Source organism: Peromyscus eremicus, chromosome 2, assembly GCF_949786415.1.
Source record: "Peromyscus eremicus chromosome 2, PerEre_H2_v1, whole genome shotgun sequence".
Classification (NCBI taxonomy): Eukaryota; Metazoa; Chordata; class Mammalia; order Rodentia; family Cricetidae; genus Peromyscus; species Peromyscus eremicus.
The window spans coordinates 146,477,265-146,489,829 of NC_081417.1; the positions used below are offsets into that span (position 1 = coordinate 146,477,265).

At 44.0% G+C, this 12,565-nt stretch overlaps 1 protein-coding gene across 3 annotated transcripts in view; it reads left to right on the top strand.

Annotated features, from left to right (window-relative positions):
• Stpg1 (sperm tail PG-rich repeat containing 1) overlaps positions 1 to 12,565 on the top strand; it is a 43,512-nt gene that overhangs the window by 3,146 nt on the left and 27,801 nt on the right. For all 3 annotated transcript variants that reach the window (XM_059255182.1, XM_059255181.1, XM_059255183.1), the window contains exons 2-3: positions 7,994 to 8,131; positions 11,331 to 11,449. In XM_059255182.1, coding sequence (XP_059111165.1) covers positions 8,041 to 8,131; positions 11,331 to 11,449 — 210 coding nt within the window. In that variant the 5' untranslated portion in view covers positions 7,994 to 8,040. The remainder of the gene's footprint in view (positions 1 to 7,993; positions 8,132 to 11,330; positions 11,450 to 12,565) is intronic.

The window sequence follows — 12,565 nt, forward strand, 5'->3', positions numbered from 1 at the left end:
GTGTGGGTTGTGGACCTTTATTTGGTGGTATTGGGGTGGGGGTTGTGGACCTTTATTTGGTGGCATTGGAGTGTGGGTTGTGGACCTTTATTTGGTCGTATTGGGGTGGGGGTTGTGGACCTTTATTTGGTGGTATTGGGGACTGTGAACCTTTAGAAGGCGGGTCCTAGAGGAAGGAAGTTGTCACTGGGCAGGTAATCTGGAAGGAGATATTGGGACCTGGTCCTTTCCTGTTCCTTTTTTTTTTCTCCTTCCTGGATGCTATGCAGTGAAGAGACCCCTTCCACTATGTCGTGTTCCTGATGTCATGTACAGTGCTGACACAGTCCCTGAGCAGCAGGGCCAGTGGCTGGGGACCGAAACCATTGAAGCTGTGACCAATGCAAGTCTTTGGTATTTTGTTCCAGTGATAGGAGGCCACCAACATAAGGACATGGAGGTCAGAGTTTAGAAAAGCCAAAGAACCCAGAATATGATCTAAAATACCAGAGGAGAAAGTTGTATAGAAAAACATTGGCAACCTGAAGAGATCTCTTTGAGTCTTGGCTGAAGAACGACCTGCCCAAGCTTGAGAAGTGTCCAACAAGGAAGCAGGAGGCAGGCCATTTCCTGTGGTCAAATAACTAATTATATTCATGTTCCTGTAAGCCAGAATGGAGGGACAATGTCAGATAAGGGATGGGCAGACTCTACGGAAGTGTCATACCTAGTGACTGAGGGTGTGGTTCAGTTGGCAGAGTCTTGCCTAGCATGCATGTATGAATCCCTGAATTTGATTCCCAGTACCACATACAGGGGCCTGGATGGTGGTGTATGCCTGCAATCCATCAGTCAGTAGAGAGAGTGGCAGAAGGATCAGAAGTCCAAGGTCATCCTTTGCTGCATAGTGAAATTGCCAGCCCAGGCTATAAGAGACACTGTTAAAAGGAAAAAAAAAAAAAAGTATCACGCCTTACTAGTGAAGATAAACTTCTTCCAGAATAAAAGTTTTTCTGAATCTTTCAAAGTTTAAAAACTTGGAAGGGTCAAATGAATCTGCACGTTACTAAAAATAAAGCCAGGAGCCTGAACAGATAGATGAGCACTGGCTGCTCTTCCAGAGGTCCTGAATTCAATTCCCAGCAACCACATGGTGGCTCACAACCATCTATAATGAGATCTGGTGCCCTCTTCTGGCCTACAGGTGTACATGCAGAGCACTCATACATAAAATATAAATAAATTTTAAAAAGGAGTCAGGAAAACCTCTGAGTGTGAAAGAATGGCATTTTCATACAATCTAGACCCGGTACAAAGATCCAGGACAATGTGACCCCAAGCAGGGGAGCAGTGTGCCAGCCATGACACACGTGACAGAATCAGCAGAAAAGGGCCTCCGCAGAAGTGCCGCAGGAGCTGAGGGAGAGCATGGTCATCCCGAGGCTGGACAGGAAGGTCTTTTTAAAACCAGAAAGAGAGGAAAAGATGCTGCCTAGGTGTGCAGGGATGTGTTAGTTTTCTCTGCTGGTTAAAGAATTAAAAGGCAGTAGAGAAGTGTTATCCAGGATCTTGGGGAGTCCCACCAGATCCCCACACATATGATAGCTGGGTAATCAGGGCTTCTTCTTGGGGGTCTCAGTTTCATTAAGAATTTAAGAATGAACACAACTGCCGGGCGGTGGTGGCGCACACCTTTGATCCCAGCACTCGGAGGCAGAGGCAGGCGGATCTCTGTGAGTTCGAGGCCAGCCTGGTTTACAGGGTGAGTTCCAGGACAGGCACCAAAACTATACAGAGAAACCCTGTCTCGAAAAGTCAAAATACAAATAAAAAAATAATGAACACAACAGAAGCTCAAGGACTAAGACCCGACTCAAACTGGAGCTTGGGACAATGTGTTAGAGTTAGAAAGGAGAAGCCCAGGCGAGCTGTAAACGTCACAGCTGCCCGGAAGGGAGGAGCAGGATGGAGGAGAGAAGCGGGGATGGAGGTCAGTGACATGACAGGGACAAGATCTTTGGAAAAGATTAAGGAAGCTCAAAGCATTAGGGAGTTTAGAAGCACACTTGAGCTCTGGCCGGCATCTGGAAGAAAACGAAGAAATCGTTACATCTAGGTGGTCAGATCCACAGAACCCCAGGGCGGCTGGTGGGGACTCCACTAGGGGAAAAGAAAACTGTCTTAAGGTACCCCCTTTTCTTAGGGGTGTCCCTTGGACAGGTCCCAGACCTTCCACTTGATTAACCCTCAAGGAGGAGACAAAAGCCTGTCTCCACCAAGGGGCAGATTCCTCCTTTACAGCTCCCACGGGTTGTCCACAAATTGTGAATCCTTGCTCTGGGGAGATGAGAACACGAGGATCCTGGGGACTCCCAGATCAGCAAGTCAAATCAGTCAGCTCCAGGTTCAGAGTGAGACTCTGTCTGAAAAAATAAAGTGAGCTATTGAGGAAGACAGACAATGTGGATCTTCACATTCACGCATACTTATGTATACACGTGAACACTTATGTACACACGTGAACACACAGAGGCCATTATGTGGCATCTAGAAATGAAAAATACATTTAAAATGAAAACACTCAGAGATAAGACAGAACAATCCAGGTTGTCTGAACAGAGCTCAGAGATTAAACAACAGGCTCTCAGCCACCTTTAGGAAAACACCAAATGATCTAACACACGTATAACTGTCATCCCGGAAAAGGAGAGTGGAGAAAACTATTTGAAGGAGGAATGCAGAATGTTTTCAGAATCTGATGGAAACCATGAACCTACCGATTCAGGAAATGCAGCGAATCCCAAACATTAAAACTCTGAAGACGACCGTGCCAAGGCAGCATCAAAATCAGATCAATGAGGGGCGGAGGAGTCAGAGGGGCAGAGCACAGAACAGCAGTGGTGGTGGCGGGGGAGCTCCAGGGGACATGGCATTGTTCTGATCCGCGTCCTACTGCTGTGATACAAGTCTTGTCCAAAAGCAACTTGGGGAGGAAAGGGTTTACGTTCTGCTCACAGACCATCATGAGGGGAAGTCAAGGCAGGAATTCAAGGCAGGAACCTAGGTGGGGTGTGGTGGTGCACACCTTTAACCCCAGCACTCAGGAGGCAGAGGCAGATAGATCTGAGTTTGAGGCTAGCCTGGTCTACATAGTGAGTTCCAGGACAGCCAGAGCATAGTGAGATCCTGTCTTTAAAAAAAAGACAATACAAACAAAATAGGTGAAGGCTGTCGTAGTGACACGTTCTTGGAATCCCAGCACTGGAGAGAGAGAGACAAGAGGTTCAAGGGCAGCCTGGGCTACATAGTGAGATATTGTCTCTAAGACAAAACAACAACAACAACAATTAGGTGGGGTTTTGAAAAAAAGTCACAAAGCAGACTCTGTGAGTTCAAGGACAACTTTGTCTACGTAAGTAGTTCCAGGTCAGCCAGGACTACACAGACACCCCTGTCTCAAACAAAACAAAACGGCTCTTCAAACAACAAGAGAAGAAAAAGTTACAGTGCTCACAGAGGAAGGGGGGTAAGGATTACAGTGAACTCCTTCTCTGTGACCATGGGGGTCAGGAGATGGGGATGCAGCTCGGAGGGGGAGTGGGTGTCTAGCATGATCAAAGTCCTGAGTTCAGTGTTCAGCACCAAAACAACAGAAAAACACATTTATGGCTGGGGTTATAGCCCAGTGCAGGGCCCTGTCAATCTCCAGTGAAAAAAAGAAAAAGAGAAAAGGAACCACTTTTAAATATGCAAGCACATTTGGTTCAAAACAAAAGGCTGGGAAAAGGTACAGATATTAATAGTAATCAAAAGACAGCTAGAGGAGCTATAATAATAAGAAGTGAACAGAACAGGAATATTCCCAGGGATAAAGAGAGGTATTTCAAAAGTACATACAAATCATATGTGTGCAGGTAGTTGTTAACAGTGCTTCTCCATACACGGAATACACGGAATGAGAACGCTGAACATAGAGATGATTGACAGGGATGTGGTGCAGGGACCATCAGCACATCCCTGGGTACTGATAGAATAAATGGGAAATCGGGACAGAAAAGGCTTGAACACCAAGGTTGAGCAGTTTGACCAGGTTGACACTTGTGCAAAATACTGTCCAGCAATATAGAAAAAGGAGAAATCCACAAGAAGAAATCTGGGAGGTCCCCAACTGCTTGGAGGTTAAAAAGCAGACCTCTGCATTAAAAAAACAAAAAACAAAAATAAACAAAAAAAAAACTGAAAGGAAAAGAACAATGTAACATATTAAAATATGTGATGCCATTAAGACTGCCTCTATGGACATATTTAAGATAGTAAATATTACTTTACTAAGTGGCAAGAGAGATCTGAGTTTAGTGGTCCAAACTTTCTTCTAAGAGTTAAAAAAAAAAAAAAGACATGTGACCCAGAGGAAGAAAGAAAGGATATGGAAAAGCTGTTTGCTTTTGAAAATATGGTTGGTCATGCTTGCCAACAAAAGTCTATAAAATATAAATCACTAACATGAGCAATAAAGAAGGGACATTTCCACAGATATTAAAAGGACAATTTGGCCACACATGAGAGTGCACACCTTTAAACCCAGCACTTGGGCACAGGCAGGTTGGTTTATATAGCAAAGTGACAAGGATAATCAAAGACCATTACCAACAAGTTTATGCAAATGAACCTCCTAAAGAGGAAATGGAAGAATTTCCTTGAAATGTGCTTATTACCAAAGTTCCCTCAAGAGGAAACAGACTAGCCAGGAAGTGGCAGCACACTTTTTTATCCCAGCACTCAGGAAGCAGAGGCGGGTAGATCTCTGATCAAGACCAGCCTGGTCTACAGAGCTGACTACGCAGAGAAACCCTGTCTCAAAAAACCAACCAACCAACCAACCAAACAACCAAAAACAAAGCAAGAAACAGACAAGAGCCCTGTGTCTATTAAGCAAAAGGACTGTGTCACTGGAAACCTTGCCTCAAGGAAACATCAGGCCTTGACTCCATTTGTGAATGGAAAGAAGAAATAACATCAATCCAAACATTTGGGGAGGAAATAATGCCAATACCAGGAAATAAAAAGAGAACTAGGGTGGGCAAAATGGCAGGGAAAGACGCTTGCTGCCAAGCCTGGTGACCCAAGTTCAATCCCAGGGATCCACACGGGGAAAGGAGAGAATGGACTCCCTCCAATCGTCCTTTGACCTCCAATGTGCATGCGCAGACACACAAATAAATGTAATGTTTTAAAAAAGGAGGAAGAAATAAACACTTTTAAATTCATTTTGTGAAGCAAAAGTCAAAGACATTCTAAAAATAGAAGAAAGCTAGCATCTAATAGTCATGTGCATAGGTGAAGACGTCTACATCACAACCAAATAGCAGTAATTCCAGACATTCTAGCCTGGCGCAGTGGCACACACCCAGCTGTAGTTAGAGTTTTCCTGCCTGGCCCACAGTCAGGGCAAATCTCTCTCACCTGCCAGTCCCACAGCCACTCAGACCTGACCAAGTAAACACAGAGACTTATATTGGTTACAAACTGTATGGCCGTGGCAGGCTTCTTGCTAACTGTTCTTACAGCTTAAATTAATCCATTTCCATTAATCTATACCTTGCCACATGGCTCGTGGCTTACCGGCATCTTCACATGCTGTTTGTCATCGTGGCGGCTGGCAGTGTCTCTCTGACTCAGCCTTCCACTTCCCAGCTTTATTCTCCTCCTTGTCCCGCCTATACTTCCTGCCTAGCCAATGGCCACTCAGTGTTTTATTTATTGACTAATCAGCAACACATTTGCCATACAGAACATCCCACAGCACCCAGCACTCAGGAGGCAGAGGCAGGCAGATCTCCGAGTTCGAGATCAGCCTGGTCCACAGAGTGAGTTCCAGACAGCCAATGCTACACAGAGAGAAACTGTCTCAAAAAACCAACCAATCAAACAACAACAACAAAAACTTCGTAGAGCCAAATGTGTTGGCACACATCTTCATTCCCGGCACTCAGGAAGCTGAGGTAGGAGGATTGCAAGTTCTAGGCCAGCGTGGGCTATTAATATATAAAGAGACTTTGTCTCAAAAATCAACCAAACAAGTGAAAAACCAAAAACAAACAAAAAATGTCTAGCTAACATCCTAATTAATGTAGAAAGGCTGTGTGCATACCTACTCAAGCTGGTATTAAGATAAATACCTGTTATCATCAGCTCCATCCAGGTGGCTTGGGTGCCCTGTGCAATGTAATGTTATAAGGGAAAAAGTAACAGACAGACAGATAGAAAGGGAGGAAATAAACCCCTTCTTTAGGTACAGATGCATGTATATATTAAAATTTCTAATCTGCAGAGAAGCTTTTATTACTGAAAAATGAGGCTAAGTTGGAGGACACAAGATCAATACATAAAAATTCCCAGAAATAGAGAATTGGAAATGGACATTTTGGGGGGCTGGGGAATGCAGCTCAGTGGCATCATACAACCCCCCAGCATCATAAAACAAAAGGCAGTTTTGTTCTTGTTTTTTGGAGACAGGGTCTCATGTCAAGACTTTTGCAAAATTCCATTTTCGAGACATAAAATATGAGCAGCAGGCAGAAATTCTGAGCTCAAGGCCAGCCTGGTCTACAGAGCAAGTTCCAGAACAACCAGGCCTACACAAAAATCCTGTCTCAAAAAAACAAACAATAGCAAAACAAACAAAAACAAAAACAAACAAAAAAAAGAAAGAAAGAAAGAAAAGAAATATGAAACCCTTAGGGTTCCATCTAAGAAAATCTGTGTGGGGATGGGGAGCGGGCCTCATGAGGCAAAGCTCCCTGGGGGCCTGAGTCTGGATCCTCAGGACCCATGAAAAGCAGGACACAGTAAACAAGGCAGACGGTGGGGACTAACGCCCAAGGTTGTTCTCTGACCTTCCCATGCGCACTGTGGCACATACATGCCCCCGCCACACACACACCCTGCCGCCGCCGCCGCCGCCGCCGCCGCAATATCGATGCACTTACAAGTACAAAATACTGCTGAGAAATGTAAAGATATCAAAATAAATGGAGAGATACACCATATTAGTGGATCAGAATCCCCAAGGATGCTAAGATATTCTCATTGAATTTTTGATGCAATGCCAATCAAAATCTAGCAAGAATTTTTTTAATGAATAAACTTTTTAGTTTGTGTGTGTGTGTGTGTGTGTGTGTGTGCTCATACATATAAAGTGCAGGTGCCTGTAGAGGCCAGAAAAGGGCATCTGATTCCCTGAAGCTGGAGTTCCAGGCAGTTTGAACTGCTCTATGTGTGGTTTGTTGGAAAGTGAACCTGGGTGTTTTGTAAGAGCAGTACATGCTCTAACCACTGAGCTGCTGCACCAGTCCCAGGAAGATTGTGTGGTAGCAGTTGATCTGTTGATGGTAGCATTTGTGTGGCATTGTAGAAAGGCAGTTAGTGTGACAGGAAGCTCAGGAATTGTCAGATGCCAGATCCAGAGGGAAATGACTGTAAAAGCACACAGGAACTTTTTGGGTTTTAGATAACCTTAATGTCTTAGTCTTGGTGGTATATAGCCCAACCACACACATTGTCAAAACTTAGACTCATATCTTTACCACTGAAGAATTTTATGACATGTAGATTATATCTCAGCCAAGCTAAGTTAATAATGAAAATAGCTGGGCGGTGGTGGCGCACATCTTTAATCCCAGCACTCGGGAGGCAGAGCCAGGCAGATCTCTGTGAATTCAAAGCCAGCCTGGTCTACAGAGCGAGATCCAGGACAGGCACCAAAACTACGCAGAGAAACCCTGTCTCGGAAAAAAAATGAAAATAATATCTAAAGCCTCAGTGGCTGTATGTAGTGGTGAGGGTGAACTTGTGTGGCCTCCTTAATTCCATCAGTATGTGTGCTTGGAATCTGCGGTAGCACAGCATTTGGTGCATGTCAGCTTCTGCCCCACAAGATCTCTCAACCTAACCCATCATTAACACAGAGCTGACCGTGGATAATGACCCCTGAAAATGCTGTATCTTATTTCAGGTGTTTAGAAGAATGCGAGGCTGAGGTTTTCCTCAAACAGATTGAACATGCTCCAGAGCTTCGCTAACATGGACAGCATTCTCCTGAAAGATGAAGACCCTGGCAAACGGATCAAGCATGGCGACAAAGTACAGAAAGGTGCAGTGGATTTAAATCACAGTATGCCCACTCTACGTAAGAGCACAGTCAGGAGGACTAGGAAACCCTGGGTGTTATCCACAAGGCCATCCTCCGAGAGTGTATCAGATAGATTGCCTTCGGCCCTGCTGACCCCAAAGTGTAGATGAGGAGAAACTGTAGGAAGGGATGAATGAATGGGAAGGTGGCTGTCCCTTCAACAACAAAACGATAATGTGCTATTTCTGAATGCCCGGCTGCTGGGAGCCATCCCCAGCGGTGGATGGGTCCTGCAGAGGATGTAAGGAGTCGGCGGGGAAGGAAGTGAGCCAGGCCATGGTGGTCGGGAGAATCTTGCAGCCTGACTGACTAGCAGCCAGAATGTTGTTGTTATTATTATTATTATTATTATTATTATTATTATTATTATTACTTATACAGAATTTAGTTAGCAGAGATACGTTCATGATGTTCCAAAACATAGATCATACCATTTTCGGTTTTGGACATGTGTTTCACTTCCTTTTGCTCATTTTTTAGTCATCATTAATAAACTATGACAGAACAGAATTATCATTTCCAATCATTTCCCCTCAAGTTTTGACATCATTAATAAACAGAGTTATCACTCTTACTCATTAACCCCATAACCCAATTTTTTTTTTTTTTTTTTTGGTTTTTCGAGACAGGGTTTCTCTGTGTAGCTTTGTGCCTTTTCCTGGAACTCACTTGGTAGCCCAGGCTGGCCTCGAACTCACAGAGATCCGCCTGGCTCTGCCTCCCGAGTGCTGGGATTAAAGGCGTGCGCCACCACCGCCCGGCCCAATTTTTGATAATCTAGAGGCATATGACAGCCTGTGCTCAGGCTGGTTGCTTTGGTTGCTTCAAGGACACTAGACCAAAACAAAAATCTTCAAACCACCCCAGGCGTTTTGCCATGTCTCAAGCAGTGTGTTATTAACTCTTAGTGGTCAGAGTGCCCAGGAAAAATCCTCAGGCTAAAGCTGTTGCAGTTATTACAACAATGTTCACATTTATATCCTTATAGAATTTGTCTATATATCTAACCCTGGCATTCTGTTGTTCCTTGGTTATATGACATTATAATGGCTCTACATGAGCTAACTTCTAAGACAGGTCTTGACACCTCATACTTTTATCATCTTTCCATTCCATTCTTTGCTCATCAATATGTCTCTATGTAGGGCAGAGTTGTATGCCACGTAATTGTCTGAGTGTACGGTGGGAAGAGGCTTGTAATCTGAACTGTGGACAATTCCTCTAGCCCACTGAATCTTACTGACCTTTTTGAATTTTACTTTGTTTTGAATATCTTGTTCCTGTGTAAGTACAGGAACAGATGTTTCAAGAATGTCTCATAGCCTCATGAAGAGACCTCTGGCTTCTTTATGTGTCACAACCTCCAAGGCATAAGGAAGACCTTCAAGTAGATAAGGATATCTCCCTCAAAGTGTGTGTGTGTGTAGGGGGAATAGTATGTTCAGGACTTTCCTGGGTAAGCTTAGAAGCAACATTCCTGGGAGAAGGCATAAGTGATTCATAAGGAATTTTTCATCAACCCAATATCCTGAAATTGTACAAATATTAAAAGTGCCCCAAGTATGTAACAGGTGGAGATGAAAACCAAAGGTGACATGGTAGCCATCATGGGGCTCAGCTCTGCTGGATCTTTGTCAAGCAGCTGCGCTGGCTTTGTGACTTCTGCCATTCCATTTAGTTATGGCTGTGCCATCTGGCAAGAGTCACATTCTTCGGTTTTAATTGTATAACAGGTCTTGCTTGCTTCTCATTCATTTCACTTTTTTTCTGGGTTTATAGTTGAAATATGTTCCTTGTAGGCAGCATCTAGTTGGGTCTTTCTTGTCCAGTCTGACAATTCCTGTCTTTTAACTGGAATGTGTAGACCACTTAATGTTTCATGTGGTTAGGAATGTGTAAGTCTGTTGATTTGTGACTTCCTTTCTGTCCTATCTGTTTATTCTTTATTGGTTCACTCTTTTCTATTGAATATTTTAATTTTTAAAACATTTATTTTATTTTATATGTTTGGGGCTGCATACTATGTGCATGCAGTGTTTGAAGAGGCCAGAAGAGGGTGTTTGATCCCCTGGAACTTTAAGTACAGATGGGTGTGAGCTGTCATGTGGGTGCTGGGAATTGACCCTGGGTCCTCTGGAAGAGCAGCCCATGCTCTTAACCTTGCAGCCATCTCTTCAGTCCCATTTTAATTTTTAAAAATCACACATTTATTTTGTACGTGCATGCGACGAGGCACATGGACAAGAGAACAACTTTGGGAGTTGCTTCTCTCCTTCCACCATGGGTTCTTGGGGACTGAACTCAGGCGGTCAGGCTTGGCAGCAAGAGCCCTTGCCCACTGAGCCGTTATCTGAGCCTGTATTGAACTTTCGCTTTTAATCCAAAGAGGACAGTTTTATTGGCGCTTAAAAGAAAAGCCCTAGAGCTGATGAGCAGTAAATCTCAGCAGCTGCCAGGAGGAGGACAGAGAAGAGCAGGAGAAAATGCCACACTGGCCGCATGTCATCAGGCAGCCACAGGGCGCACGTGCGTGTGCATGTGTGCGTGCGTGCGTGCGTGTATGTGTGTGCGTGCACGTGTGTGTGTGTGTGTGTGTGTGTGTGTGTGTGTGTGTGTATGTGTGTGTGTGCTGTAGAGAAAGAGTAAGGAAGTCTAAACTACTAATATAAGTATACTTTTGTTCTGGCCAGAATCCACGAGAAAGAGATAGAAAAAGGAAAAGGAAAAGTGGTATCTTTCTGAGTCACAAAGGTGGGCAGACCCCCTGAACCTCATGGCCGCTAGTAAGGACTGCCTATATTGAGTTCTCTTTTGTTAGCTCACTAGGATAACTATTTCTTTGTTTGTTTATTTATTTTTTGAGACTGTGTCTCATATGTTTCAGGCTGGCCTTGAACTCAATATCTAGCCAAGGGATGACCTTGGATTTCTAATCCTCCGGCCTCCAGTTCCGAGTGTTGTGAGTACAGGTGTGTGCCATCACACCTGGTATTATGTGGTGCTGAGGATGGAACCCAGGGCTTTGTGCATACTAGGGAAATACTCTACCAGCCGAGCTCCATCTGCAGCCTGAGATGACTCTTCACAGCGTTTTCCTAGCGGCCGCACGGAGCAAACACTGGCGGCGTGGCGCTCATGCTGTCTTATTTTTGTTGTTTAGGTTTTACCGCTGCATACCCAACTCAAGCCTCGATTCCTTATAAATACAGAATGTCAATAATCCCAGAATCAGAAAAAAAGGGATTTAACAGCCAAACCAGGAGATTCTATCACAAAAAGGTAAATGACATTGCCTTCAAAATTCTTTGCTTGGATTTTAGCTGTTGTGTTTCTCTGTGAACAGCAGAGGGCAGGATCACCCAAGGAGCTGCCCCATCCTCCAAGGAGGCACATTGTCAGTATGGTAAGAGCCAGCCTGAAATTGATGGATTGATTGATTGATCTGCTTATTCGCTGTGTTGGGGATTCACCCCAGGACTTTGCATATACTATGTGCTTGGAAAACATAACCAGGGGTCTTGCTTTGTAGCCCAGGCTGACTTTGAACTCAGGGTCCTCCTTCTTTGGCCACTTGTGTGTTTGAATTGGAGGAATGTGCAATCACACCTTGTAGCCAAAATTATGTTTAATTTTAAAAGAATAAAAATACAAGATCTTCCAAAGCATATGTAAATGTAGTAGACAATAAAAACCACCCCACTCTGATCTATCCAAGGGAATGACATAATCCCCCAGCTAACATGGGTAGACAAGTTTCTAATAAACTTATAGTTATGTTTGTGATGAGCTCCCCCATTAAAAATTTCCTAAAACAACAAAAAAAAATAAAATAAAATTTATTTAGCAATGTCTTATTGTTACTGCAGGGCCTGGTAAGACAACTTAGCAGGCAAAAGTGCCCGCCACCAAGCCTTGAGCCCTGAGCCCCATGGTAGAGAGTAGCCAATCCTTTTTATTTATTTATTTATTTATTTATTTATTTATTTATTTATTTATTTATTTTTATTTTTCGAGATAGAGTTTCTCTGTGTAGCTTTGGTGCCTTTCCTGGAACTCACTCTGTAGACCAGGCTGGCCTTGAACTCATAGAGGTCCACCCGCCTCTGCCTCCCAAGTGCTGGGATTAAAGGCGTGCGCCGCCACTGCCTGGCGCCAATTCTTTTAAAAGTTGTCCTCTGATCTCCACCTGCATGCCATGGTATGTGCACACACATGAGTAAATAAATAAATGCAATTTAAAAATAAGGCTATACTTGGCTTTCTCTATCCATCCCCTTTTCTCTAGATCTCCAAGTCTGGGAAGTTCTGGTTGTTTCCTGGCCAACCTTCAACTTATTTCTGGGGCTTGACCTTCTCCTTTCCTACCAGCAGGGGGCAGTAGCAACTCACAGGCAT